A 15,168-nucleotide genomic window follows, 5' to 3' on the forward strand; every position below is an offset into this window, starting at 1 on the left:
ATCACACACGGCGCAAAACAACTCTGATACCACAGGAAGTCACTGTGGAATTAAATTGATATCAGCGTGCATTTCGAGCACACGCACGCAGGAAGTCACCATCACGCCGTAGCACAGGACATTCGAAACTTCAATTTGGCCGCAGGGAGATCTCAATTAATACTAAAAGTCAAATAACAGGCCGCAACTACGGTATTTCAGGTCTACGAGCACTTACCATGCTATGAATTTAATCAAGCGCAGCATTTACTTTATTGGCCCAATGCAAACAACCTTCCCTAGTCAGGGTGAAAAAAATACAAACATTAACTAACACAAAATGCCAACTGACATGGTCACACATGACATAATATAACACAATTTGTGGATATTATTAAAAAAAAACGTCTGTGCACCTTAAAACATTTCTGGATGGATGGATAGATGGATGTATACTTAGGTCACAACAAAACACAGAGACTATTTCATCCCTGCAAGCCTGTTTAGCAAGTGTCCCTGCTCTTCAGGGGATTATATATATATATATATATATATATATATATAAATAATATATAATATGTATGTGTGTGTATATATATATATATACACACATATATATAAAAAAAAAAATATATATATACGTACATACATGTGTGTATATGTATATATATGTATGTATATACATGTATATGTGTGTGTGTGTATATATATATAATATATATATATATATATAATGTATATACATGTATATGTGTGTATATATATATGTAAATATATGTATATACATGTATATATGTGTGTATATATGTATGTGTGTATATGTATGTTTGTGTATATGTATATGTCAATGTGGGTGTGTGTATATATGTGTGTGTGTGTGTATATACTGTATATATATATACATATGATATATATATACTGTATATATATACATATGATATATATATACATATGTATATACATATATATATATATATACATGTACATATATATGCATATACGTGTATATATGTGCGTGTATATGTATATACATACATACATACATGTAGGTGTATATATATGTAAATACATATATATAATATATATGTATATGTATAAAATATATATATATATATATATATATATATATATATATATATATATATATATATATATATATAATGTATATACATGGCGGCCTACAGTATCATCCCCTGCAGTATCATCCACTTCAGTATCATCCACCGCAGTGATCACAGTAATCATATACTTTCTTCCAAGGAACTTTCGCGGTCCAAAAGCCCGTCTTTGAAGGGGGTTCAAGTTGACAAGCACGACGCTCACCGCAGGACATCATTAGTCCAATTTTTGGCACTAAAGCCAGGAGTCGGCTGCATTAGCGACACGGAGACGAGTTGTCAGCCTCTGCCAAGAATCCTCTTGAGTCAACCTGGGCTGTGTTGTGCATGTCCTTTCGCTTTCACTTTGACTGAATTACTCATCCCAAACAAATGTTTCCACTATCACAGAGACTGTACTTCTACAAGGTTAGGAAGGGTCTTGTTGCTTGTTTCCTTGCCTACTTGCTCAGGGAAGAATAGTTCTCTGTGTTGTTAGCATCATTTTCAGCATTTTGGCCACTCTCATTTTTATCCAGCTGACCGTCATAATTACGACACGCTACACATTAAAAAGGACACGGGCAGGGTCTGATTATCATCTTAGAGTAGTGACAAATAAGGAAGCAACACCACAAAAATGTTTATAACGCAACAATATTTCCTCCTGAAAAATCCCATGCACGCTAAAACGACCGTCTTTTTAGCCATCCCGTAATCAACAGGCCAATATTAATCCACTCAAAAAAGTGAAAAATTGAAGTAATATAATAATCCAAGCAAGATAGCATCCACTGACAAAACACACCTTGCTTAAATGCACACCCATCTAACATGCTAAATGATTGTGTCGATTTATATCAGTTTCTTAACCATAGGGCCAAAAAGTGCCAAAGCTACACATTATAAAGACACGGGCAGGGTCTGATGATCATCTTGGAGTAGTGACAAATAAGGCAGCAACACCACACAAATGTTTGTATCGCAACAATATTTCCTCCTGAAAAATCCCATGCACGCTAAAACGACCGTCCTTTAAGCCGTCCCGTAATTCAAAGGCAAATGTTAATCCACTCAAAAAAGTGAAAAATTGAAGTAATATAATAATCCAAGCAAGATACAAAACACACCTTGCTTAACTGCACACCCATCTAACATGCTAAATGATTGTGTTGATTTATATCTGTGTTTCTTAACCATAGGGCCAAAAAATGCCAACGCTACACATAAAAAAAGGACACGGGCAGGGTCTGATGATCATCTTGGAGTAGTGACAAATAAGGCAGCAACACCACACAAATGTTTGTAACACAACATTTCCTCCACATGCACGCTAAAACGACCGTCCTTTTAGCCGTCCCGTAATCCACAGGCCAATATTAATCCACTCAAAAAAGTGAAAAATCGAAGTAATATAATAATCCAAACAAAATAGCATCCACTGACAAAACACACCTTGCTTAAATGGACACCCATCTAACATGCTAATTGATTGTGTTGATTTATGTCAGTGTTTCTTAACCTATGGGTACCGAAGCTACACATTAAAAAGGTCTGATGATCATCTTGGAGTAGTGACAAATAAGGCAGCAACACCACACAAATGTTTGTAACACAACATTTCCTCCACATGCACGCTAAAACGACCGTCCTTTTAGCCATCCCGTAATCCACAGGCCAATATTAATCCACTCAAAAAAGTGAAAAATTGAAGTAATATAATAATCCGAGCAAGATACAAAACACACCTTGCTTAAATGCACACCCATCTAACATGCTAAATGATTGTGTCAATTTATGTCAGTGTTTCTTAACCATAGGGCCAAAAAGTGCCAACGCTACACATTAAAAAGACACGGGCAGGGTCTGATGATCATCTTAGAGTAGTGACAAATAAGGAGGCAACACCACACAAATGTTTGTATCGCAACAATATTTCCTCCTGAAAAATCCCATGTACGCTAAAACGACCGTCCTTTAAACCGTCCCGTAATCCACAGGCAAATGTTAATCCACTCAAATAAGTGAAAAATTTAAGTAATATAATAATCCAAGCAAGATAGCATCCAGTGACAAAACACACCTTGCTTAAATGCACACCCATCTAACATGCTAAATGATTGTGTCAATTTATGTCAGTGTTTCTTAACCATAGGGCCAAAAAGTGCCAACGCTACACATTAAAAAGACACGGGCAGGGTCTGATGATCATCTTAGAGTAGTGACAAATAAGGAGGCAACACCACACAAATGTTTGTATCGCAACAATATTTCCTCCTGAAAAATCCCATGTACGCTAAAACGACCGTCCTTTAAACCGTCCCGTAATCCACAGGCAAATGTTAATCCACTCAAATAAGTGAACAATTTAAGTAATATAATAATCCAAGCAAGATAGCATCCAGTGACAAAACACACCTTGCTTAAATGCACACCCATCTAACATGCTAAATGATTGTGTCGATTTATGTCAGCGTTTCTTAACCATTGGGCCCATTGTTAAGGCCGCCAAAAAATGGTACTCCAATGTATTACACCTTCCCACCACTTGTGGCAGTAATGACAATATCAAACAAGCAGAAGAAGTCTGGAGCTGAAGTTGCTTAAGCGCAAGAATTATGACTAAAGTGGTCAATCTCTACTTTAATTGATAGTTTAGTTAAGAAACAGAGTCAGGATTAATTTTATTTATTTATTTTAGCATAACATAATTTAGTATGTACATGTATTTTTTAGTTATGAGTTCATTCTCATGCAGTGTATGTATCGGTATTGTCGGCGCCGTTATTTTGTTCACAGGAAGTTGGATGGGATGTGACAGAACTCGAATCATCCAAACCATCGCTGGAGGTATAGCGTTGCAATTTATGTCTCACACAATGAGACATAAATGTGGAGATTGCGCCGGGTACCAAATTGAACACTTTTATACCAAATGTAATACTTTCATAGGCACCGACGTCAAATCGACAGGTGCCACATTTCCATACTTTAGTTGCACCTGACAGTGTTGCCAACTTGGCGACCCTCTTGTGGGGTTGTCCCGATAACAATATTTTGGTACCGGTACCAAAATTTGTTTCAATGTTTTTCTAAATAAAGGGCACCGCAAAAAATGGCATTATTGTCTTTAAAAAAAATAAAAAAATCTTAAGGTACAATTTAGTCCTTAAATAAAATAGTGAACATTCTAGACAACTTGTCTTTTAGTAGTAAGTAAACAAACAGACTCCTAATTAGTCTAATTTGTAACATATTGTGTCATTTATCATTCTATTATTTTGTCAACATTATAAAGGACAAACTGTAAAAATTGATTATTAATCTACTCGTTCATTTACTGTTAATATCTGCTTACTTTCTCTTTTAACATGTTCTATCTACACTTCTGTTAAAATGTAATAATCACTTAGTCTTCTGTTGTTTGGATACTTTACATTAGTTTTGGATGATACCACACATTTAGGTATCGATCCGATACCAAGTAGTTACAGGATCATACATTGGTCATCATTTAAGTCCTCATGTGTCCAGGGACATATTTCCTGAATTTTTAAAAAAAACGAAAAAAATATTTTGTGATGCTAAAAAATATCGATGTAATCATAGTAGTATCTACTAGATACCCTCCTGTACTTGGTATCATTACAGTGGATGTCAGGTGGCATTTGTTTACATTGTGACGCCGGTGAGCCATTGTATCCTCCTACGGCGTGTAGTGAAGCATGTTTAGCTATTCCTCGTCCTCCGGTGATAATGCTACATGTAAGAAACTCACTTTATTTGTATTTGTATTTATATTTATTTAGTGATTTAGAAGTAGCTAAAACACTGTTTCGGTGTTATAACTTCACCTTTATTGTTAGTTTTTTAAGCTGAAATGCGTCCGTTCTCCCTTTTCTGTCAGTACTCGGTGCGCGCGCTGCCGAACATGCTCCTCTGCTGGTAAAACCAGCAATGTCACCACGTGACGACGACGTGACGACGACGTGACGACGACGTGTGGACGACGTGACGACGACGTGACGACGACGTGACGACGACGTGACGACGACGTGGCGTTAAAAAAATTAACTTTTTTTGAGGCGGTATAGTACTGAATATGATTCATTAGTATCGCGGTGCTATACTATACCGGGCTTTCTGCTCCGCCGCTCCCAGTCTGTGGAACGCTCTCCCTGACCACCTGAGGGCACCACAGACTGTGGATGCTTTTAAAAAAGCCTTTTTTTTTTTTTTTAGATATATGCATACTAGTTGTAGCTATTTTGCTGTTCTGGTTTTTTTTTTTTGTATATTTAAAAAAAAAAAAAAATGTAATACACTGTAGCACTTTGAGGTTGTTTACTCAATGTAAAGTGCTTTTTTTTACAAATAAAATCTATTATTATTCTTATTATTCTTATTATTATTATTATTATTATACTAGTATCGGTTTACCGTACAACCCTAATGTGATTATAGCCAAAGTTAGTTTTGATGGAAATAAATGTAGATACTGGCTGCCTACCTCAGTGGCGGTTGTGACAAATCAATCATGACGGAAAAATTTCGGATTCCTTCAAAACTGCCGCCATCGGTCTTTGAAGAGAATCCACTAACCGGCACATAAGCCTCCTTCTGGGTCTTAACCGGAGCCTTGCAGTCTTCTCCAACTAGGTCAATCACGTCTAATAATCCCAATTTCTAAATTATATTGCAACTCTGCTGAGGCCCAATTTCAAAGATTTAGCAGGCTGATCTTTGATTGGACGGAGCGAAGTGGAATGGTAACGTGTCATCATATCGTACATTTAAATAAATGATAAATGGGTTGTACTTGTATAGCGCTTTTCTACCTTCAAGGTACTCAAAGCGCTTTGACACTACTTCCACATTTACCCATTCACACACACATTCACACACTGATGGAGGGAGCTGCCATGCAAGGCGCTAACCAGCACCCATCAGGAGCAAGGGTGAAGTGTCTTGCTCAGGACACAACGGACATGACGAGGTTGGTATTAGGTGGGGATTGAACCAGGGACCCTCGGGTCGCGCACGGCCACTCTTCCACTGCGCCACGCATTTGAGAAAGTTTTCCCCCCCCATCGGCGGCGCAGTTGGAGCCGATTAGATGGTATCAAAGACATGTTAAAATTGGTCAAAAAAAAAAAAAGAGGTTTGATAATTTGTTATTGCAGAGAGAAGTGAGATTCTCTACTGAATGTTTGATGAGGCGTGTCTCTGCAGGGAGACTACACACAAGGTTTAAAAAAAAAAAAAAAAAAAAAGGGTCCAGGAACACTTGCCCGCCCTATGGTGAAAATGAGCTGTGCGTTTGTGTCGTCACCGTGTTCAGTTTCAGCGTTCAAAACCTTCCTTTTTTTTTTTCTACCACTGATAACTCACTGTGCTGACATGTTGAAGGAGCCAAAAATACAAAAAAATAATCTGTCTGGAGCTGTAAAAAGTAAAAAGTTGTGTATAAGTGTTATAATGAAGGCAACACATGTGTTTATATTAGCAATATTAGCCTACTATCAAAATGACTTTAAAAGTCTTATATACCGGTAAGTGTTATAATGAAGGCAACACATGATGTAAGTGTCTATATTAGCTATATTAGCCTACTATCAAAATGACTTTAAAAGTCTTATATAAGTGTTATAATGAAGACAACACATGATGCAAGTGTCTATATTAGCTATATTAGCCTACTATCAAAATGACTTTAAAAGTCTTATATAAGTGTTATAATGAAGGCAACACATTATGTAAGTGTCTATATTAGCCTACTATCAACATTACTTTAGAAGTCTTATATAAATGTTATAAAGAAGACAACACATGATGTAAGTGTCTATATTAGCTATACAAGCCTACTATCAAAATGACTTTAAAAGTGTTATAATGAAGACAACACATGATCTGTCTATATTAGCTATGTTAGCCTACTATCAAAATGACTTTAAAAGTCTTATATAAGTGTTATAAAGAAGACAACCTATGATGTAAGTGTCTATATTAGATATATTAGCCTACTATCGAAATTACTTTAAGTCTTATGTAAGTGTTATAATGAAGGCAACACATTATGTAAGTGTCTATATATCAGTTATATTAGCCTACTATCAAAGTGACTTTAAAAGTCTTATATAATGTGCTGCCTTCATTAAAGTAATTTTGATAGTAGGCTAATATAGACACATCATGTGTTGTCTTCATTATAACTCTTACATAAGACTTTTAAAGACAGTTTGATAGTAGGCTAATATAGTTAATATAGACACACGTGTTGTTTTCATTATAACACTTATATAAGTGTCTATATAGGCTATATTAGCCTACTATCAAACTGTCTTTAAAAGTCTTATATAAGTGTTATAATGAAGACAACACATGATGTAAGTGTCTATATTAGCTATATTAGCCTACTATCAAAATTACCTTAAAAGTCTTAAGTGTTATAATGTAAATGTTTGTATTAGCTACATTAGCCTACTATCAAAATGACTTTAGAAGTATTTTATAAGTGTTATAATGAAGGCAACACATGATGTGTTTATATTAGCTATAATAGCCTACTATCAAAATGACTTTAGAAGTATTTTATAAGTGTTATAATGAAGACAACACATGATGTAAGTGTCTATATTAGCCTACTATCAAAATGACTTTAAAAGTATTTTATAAGTGTTATAATGAAGGCAACACTTGATGTGTTTATATTAGCTATAATAGCCTACTATCAAAATTACTTTAAAAGTCTTATATAAGTGTTATAATGAAGGCAATGCATGATGTAATTGTCGATATTAGCCTACTATAAAAATGACTTTAAAAGCCTTATATAAGTGTTATAATGAAGGCAACACATGATGTACGTGTCTATATTAGCCTACTATCAAAATGACTTTAAAAGTCTTATATTAGTGTTATAATGAAGGCAACACATGATGTAAGTGTCTATATTAGCCTACTATCAAAATTACTTTAAAAGTCTTACATTATGTGCTGCCTTCATTATAACACTTATAGAAAACATTTAAAGTAATTTTGATAGAAGGCTAGTATAGCTAATATAGACACTTACATCATGTGTTCTCTTCATTATAACACTTATGCAAGACTTTTAAAGTCATTTTGATAGTAGGCTAATGTAGACACTTACATCATGTGTTTCCTTCATTATAAAACTTACATAAGACTTTTAAAGACAGATTGATAGTAGGCTAATACAGCCAATATAGACACTTACGTTAAGTGTTGCCTTCATTATAACACTTGTATAAGACTTTTAAAGTCATTTTGATAGTAGGCTAATATAGCTAATATAGACACTTGCATCATGTGTTGTCTTCATTAAAACACATGATGTAAGTGTCTATATTGACTATATTAGCCTACTATCAAACTGTCTTTAAAAGTCTAATATAAGTGTTATAATGAAGACAACATGATGTAAGTGTCTATATTAGCCTACTATCAAAATGACTTTAAAAGTCTTATATAAGTGTTATAATGAAGACAACACATGACGTAAGTGTCTATATTAGCCTACTATCAAAATGACTTTAAAAGTCTTATATAAGTGTCATAATGAAGGCAACACATGATGTAAGTGTCTATATTAGCTATAATAGCCTACTATCAAAATGCCTTTGAAAGTCTTACATCATGTGCTGCCTTCATTATAACACTTATATAAGACTTTTAAAGTCATTTTTACAGTAGGCTAATATAGACTCTATCACACTCTATGCAAGCTGGGTAACTTTTGCTGTGGTCTGGAACAACATGGCACACCAACAACTAGCCAATATTACACACAGATAATGTGTCATGAGACATAAGTAAAGAAAACTAAATGAGCTCAAATATAGCTACAAACGAGGCATGATGATGCAATATGTACACACAGCTAGCCCAAATAGCATGTTAGCATCGGTTAGCTTGCAGTCATGCACTGACCAAATATGCCTGATCAGCACTCCGACACAAAACATCAACAAAGCTCACCTTGTGCATTCACGCACAGTATAAAACCTTTGGTGGACAAAACGAGACAAAGGAGTGGCCAAAAAAAACACGTCTTTCTGTGGCAGTGTCGGAGAAAGTCGTACATGTACACAAACTGTTGCGTCAAAATCAATAGCACAAAACGTCAGGTTTCAGTTACTCACTCTGGGTGAAGCGCGGAGGGTTGTCGTTGACGTCGGAGAGGGTGACTGTGACGGTGGTGGTCCCGGACAAGCCCCCTAAATGGCCTCCCATGTCCTTGGCTTGAAGGACCACCAGGTACTGATCCTGGGTCTCTCTGTCCATGTCAGGGACGGCTGTGCGCAGGATACCTGGGGAACACAGACAAAGAACACACATGTTCGAGGTTTGCGTAGCCAACTACGGTCCATAATATCATCAATCTTTATCAATCAATCTTTATTTATATAGCCCTAAATCACAAGTGTCTCAAAGGGCTGCACAAGCCACAACGACATCCTCGGTACAAAGCCCACATACAAAGGTTCGGAGAATCTGGAGAAATCTGGAGAATGCCCGTGACTTTGGATCCCTCAGGCGGAACTGCATCAGTGTGTAAAGGATATCACCACATGGGCTCAGGAACACTTCAGAAAACCAGTGTCAGTAACTACAGTTCTTTGCTACATCTGTGCATGCAAGTTAAAACTCTACTATGCAAAAGACAACGTCATTTATCAACAACACCCAGAAACGCCGCCGGCTTCGCTGGGGCCCGAGCTCACCTGAGACGGACTGATGCAAAGTGTAAAAGTGTTCTGTGGTCTGACGAGTCCACATTTCAAATTTTCTGGGGGAAACTGTGGACGTCGTGTCCTCCGGAACAAAGAGGAAAAGAATTATACGGATTGTTCTAGGCGCAAAGTTGAAAAGCCAGCATCTGTGATGGTATGTGGGTGTATTAGTGCCGAAAGCATGGGTAACTTACACATCTGTGAAGGCACCATTAATGCTGAAAGGCACATACAGGTTTTGGAGCAACATATGTTGCCATCCAAGCGATGTTATCATGGACGCCCCTGCTTATTTCAGCAAGACAATGCTTCATAGTAAAAGAGTGCGGGTACTAGACTGGCCTGCCTGTAGTCCACCACATGGGCTCAGGAACACTTCAGAAAACCACTGTCAGTAACTACAGTTGGTCGCAACATCTGTGCGTGCAAGTTAAAACTCTACTATGCAAAAGACAACGTCATTTATCAACAACACCCAGAAACGCCGCTGGCTTCGCTGGGGCCCGAGCTCACCTGAGACGGACTGATGCAAAGTGTAAAAGTGTTCTGTGGTCTGACGAGTCCACATTTCAAATTTTTGGGGGGAAACTGTGGACGTCGTGTCCTCCGGAACAAAGAGGAAAAGAACCGTCCGGATTGTTCTAGGTGCAAAGTTGAAAAGCCAGCATGTGTGATGGTATGGGGGTGTATTAGTGCCCAAGGCATGGGTAACTTACACATCTGTGAAGGCACCATTAATGCTGAAAGGTACATGCAGGTTTTGGAGCAACATATGTCGTCATCATGGACGCCCCTGCTTATTTCAGCAAGACAATGCTTCATAGTAAAAAGAGTGCGGGTACGAGACTGGCCTCCCTGTAGTCCACCACATGGGCTCAGGAACACTTCAGAAAACCACTGTCAGTAACTACAGTTGGTCGCAACATCTGTGCGTGCAAGTTAAAGCTCTACTATGCAAAAGACAACGTCATTTATCAACAACACCCAGAAACGCCGCCGGCTCTGCTGGGGCCCAGGCTCACCTGAGACGGACTGATGCAAAGTGTAAAAGTGTTCTGTGGTCTGACGAGTCCACATTTAAAATTTTTTGGGGGAAACTGTGGACGTCGTGTCCTCCGGAACAAAGAGGAAAATAATTATCCGGATTGTTCTAATCGCAAAATTGAAAAGCCAGCATCTGTGATGGTATGGGGGTGTATTAGTGCCCGAGGCATGGGTAACTTACACATCTGTGAAGGCACCATTAATGCTGAAAGGTACATACAGGTTTTGGAGCAACATATGTTTCCATCCAAGCGACGTTATCATGGACGCCCCTGCTTATTTCAGCAAGACAATGCTTCATAGTAAAAGAGTGCGGGTACTAGACCGGCCTGCCTGTAGTCCACCACATGGGCTCAGGAACACTTCAGAAAACCACTGTCAGTAACTACAGTTGCGTCGCAACATCTGTGCGTGCAAGTTAAAACTCTACTATGCAAAAGACAACGTCATTTATCAACAACACCCAGAAACGCCCCCGGCTTTGCTGGGGCCTGAGCTCACCTGAGACGGACTGATGCAAAGTGTAAAAGTGTTCTGTGGTCTGACGAGTCCACATTTCAAATTTTTTGGGGGAAACTGTGGACGTCGTGTCCTCCGGAACAAAGAGGAAAAGAACCGTCCGGATTGTTCTAGGTGCAAAGTTGAAAAGCCAGCATGTGTGATGGTATGGGGGTGTATTAGTGCCCAAGGCATGGGTAACTTACACATCTGTGAAGGCACCATTAATGCTGAAAGGTACATGCAGGTTTTGGAGCAACATATGTCGTCATCATGGACGCCCCTGCTTATTTCAGCAAGACAATGCTTCATAGTAAAAAGAGTGCGGGTACGAGACTGGCCTCCCTGTAGTCCACCACATGGGCTCAGGAACACTTCAGAAAACCACTGTCAGTAACTACAGTTGGTCGCAACATCTGTGCGTGCAAGTTAAAGCTCTACTATGCAAAAGACAACGTCATTTATCAACAACACCCAGAAACGCCGCCGGCTCTGCTGGGGCCCAAGCTCACCTGAGACGGACTGATGCAAAGTGTAAAAGTGTTCTGTGGTCTGACGAGTCCACATTTAAAATTTTTTTGGGGAAACTGTGGACGTCGTGTCCTCCGGAACAAAGAGGAAAATAATTATCCGGATTGTTCTAATCGCAAAGTTGAAAAGCCAGCATCTGTGATGGTATGGGGGTGTATTAGTGCCCGAGGCATGGGTAACTTACACATCTGTGAAGGCACCATTAATGCTGAAAGGTACATACAGGTTTTGGAGCAACATATGTTTCCATCCAAGCGACGTTATCATGGACGCCCCTGCTTATTTCAGCAAGACAATGCTTCATAGTAAAAGAGTGCGGGTACTAGACCGGCCTGCCTGTAGTCCACCACATGGGCTCAGGAACACTTCAGAAAACCACTGTCAGTAACTACAGTTGGTCGCAACATCTGTGCGTGCAAGTTAAAACTCTACTATGCAAAAGACAACGTCATTTATCAACAACACCCAGAAACGCCCCCGGCTTTGCTGGGGCCTGAGCTCACCTGAGACGGACTGATGCAAAGTGTAAAAGTGTTCTGTGGTCTGACGAGTCCACATTTCAATTTTTTGGGGGGAACTGTGGACGTCGTGTCCTCCGGAACAAAGAGGAAAAGAACCATCCTGATTGTTCTAGGCACAAAGTTGAAAAGCCAGCATCTGTGATGGTTTGGGGGTGTATTAGTGTTCAAGGCATGGGTAACTTACACATCTGTGAAGGCACCATTAATGCTGAAAGGTACATGCAGGTTTTGGAGCAACATATGTCGTCATCATGGACGCCCCTGCTTATTTCAGCAAGACAATGCTTCATAGTAAAAAGAGTGCGGGTACGAGACTGGCCTCCCTGTAGTCCACCACATGGGCTCAGGAACACTTCAGAAAACCACTGTCAGTAACTACAGTTGGTCGCAACATCTGTGCGTGCAAGTTAAAACTCTACTATGCAAAAGACAACGTCATTTATCAACAACACCCAGAAACGCCGCCGGCTCTGCTGGGGCCCAAGCTCACCTGAGACGGACTGATGCAAAGTGTAAAAGTGTTCTGTGGTCTGACGAGTCCACATTTAAAAAATTTTTGGGGAAACTGTGGACGTCGTGTCCTCCGGAACAAAGAGGAAAATAATTATCCGGATTGTTCTAATCGCAAAGTTGAAAAGCCAGCATCTGTGATGGTATGGGGGTGTCTTAGTGCCCGAGGCATGGGTAACTTACACATCTGTGAAGGCACCATTAATGCTGAAAGGTACATACAGGTTTTGGAGCAACATATGTTTCCATCCAAGCGACGTTATCATGGACGCCCCTGCTTATTTCAGCAAGACAATGCTTCATAGTAAAAGAGTGCGGGTACTAGACTGGCCTGCCTGTAGTCCACCACATGGGCTCAGGAACACTTCAGAAAACCACTGTCAGTAACTACAGTTGGTCGCAACATCTGTGCGTGCAAGTTAAAACTCTACTATGCAAAAGACAACGTCATTTATCAACAACACCCAGAAACGCCCCTGGCTTTGCTGGGGCCCGAGCTCACCTGAGACGGACTGATGCAAAGTGTAAAAGTGTTCTGTGGTCTGACGAGTCCACATTTCAATTTTTTGGGGGGAACTGTGGACGTCGTGTCCTCCGGAACAAAGAGGAAAAGAACCATCCGGATTGTTCTAGGCACAAAGTTGAAAAGCCAGCATGTGTGATGGTATGGGGGTGTATTAGTGCCCAAGACATGGGTAACTTACACATCTGTGAAGGCACCATTAATGCTGAAAAGGCATATGTCGTCATCATGGATGCCCCTGCTTATTTCAGCAAAACGATGCCAAGCCACATGTTACACCAGTGCAAAAAAGTTGTCACAGGGGCATTTTTACCAATGTGTGAATGCCATTAAATTCTTAGTTAATGATTATTTGCAAAAAAAAATGTAGTTTCTCAGTTCAAACTTTAAATATCTTGTCTTTGCAATCTATTCAATTGTTCGGGCTTCTCCTTTTTAAGGGCGACGTCTTCCCGGTTTATTTTGTTCCGTCTTGAATAACAAAGTGAGGGGACAAGAATGGAAGAATAACAACTTATTCTACTTTTTCTGCCTCTCCCAAGCGGAGTTGCCTGGGCTTCAGTCCAAAGAAACAAAAAGTTGACCTAAGCTGAAAGTCGACACTCTGACTCTCCCACGTGGCACCTACTCTCACCATCCAAACTCAAGTATTTGAGAAAGATACACACACATTGTTTTTGGCTCCCCAATCAGAACTAAGTCGAAAGAGAGTGAATCTCAATGCATTCTATTTGTACTAAGGTAGAAAATAATGCTCTCAACCGGGGAAAAAAAGAACCTGTTTCTGTGTAAAAATAATTGGCTCCATAGTTTGCTTGAAAAATAGTGTAAGGATGGTTTAAAGCTGCTTTTATTGTTAACAAATCAAAACATTGTCTTTCCGCTTTCCGTGTGTTGATGTATGACATGTTATGTTAGTCATTTGGTGAAGTGAAGTATTGAAATATTGTGTAAATAATGAGAAAAATGGTTAGAGTGAAGAAGTTGGCATAGTAATAATGATTTTTGGGTTGCCAATTAAATATAGGATAATTAACATGTTCATTTGTACTGTTCCGAGTTTAGCAGGACAAAGGTTCTATAGACAGATATGTATTTTTATTCTGTTAAAACAAGCCAAACAGATTTCTCTATGTAGAGAAAAATATTATATAATATTATATGTATGTATATATGTATATGTATATACTGTATATATGTATATATGTTTATGTATATATGTACAGTATATGTATGTATATTTGTATATGTAAAGATATATATATATATATATATATATATATATATATATACACGTATATGTATGTGTGTATAAATGTGTATATGTATATATGAATGTGTATATATATATATGTATATATGTATGTGCATATTTGTGTATGCATGTATATTTACAGTATATATGTATGTATATCTGCGATGAGGTGGCGACTTGTCCAGGGTGTACTCCGCCTTCCGCCCGATTGTAGCTGAGATAGGCTCCAGCGCCCCCCGCGACCCCAAAGGGAATAAGCGGTAGAAAATGGGTGGATGGATGTATGTATATTTATTTATGTGTGTATATATATACTGTTGCGTTTGGACCAGTTGTTCATCCCAGGGAATTCAAGTTTCTGGTCGTCGCTCCCAAGCTCTTTACGACACTTAAAGCTGAGTAAAAGAACCACCAGAGACAGAATAGGTATTTTGTAATATATTTGCAAAGCTTT

At 38.7% G+C, this 15,168-nt stretch overlaps 1 protein-coding gene across 1 annotated transcript in view; it reads right to left on the reverse strand.

Annotated features, from left to right (window-relative positions):
• The window catches only part of cdh24b (cadherin 24, type 2b), a 576,558-nt gene that overhangs the window by 194,856 nt on the left and 366,534 nt on the right, over positions 1-15,168 (reverse strand). Inside the window, exon 6 of the mRNA XM_061935917.1 lies at positions 9,242-9,409. Coding sequence (XP_061791901.1) covers positions 9,242-9,409 — 168 coding nt within the window. The remainder of the gene's footprint in view (positions 1-9,241; positions 9,410-15,168) is intronic.

Source organism: Nerophis lumbriciformis, linkage group LG03 (genome assembly GCF_033978685.3).
Source record: "Nerophis lumbriciformis linkage group LG03, RoL_Nlum_v2.1, whole genome shotgun sequence".
NCBI classification, from domain to species: Eukaryota; Metazoa; Chordata; class Actinopteri; order Syngnathiformes; family Syngnathidae; genus Nerophis; species Nerophis lumbriciformis.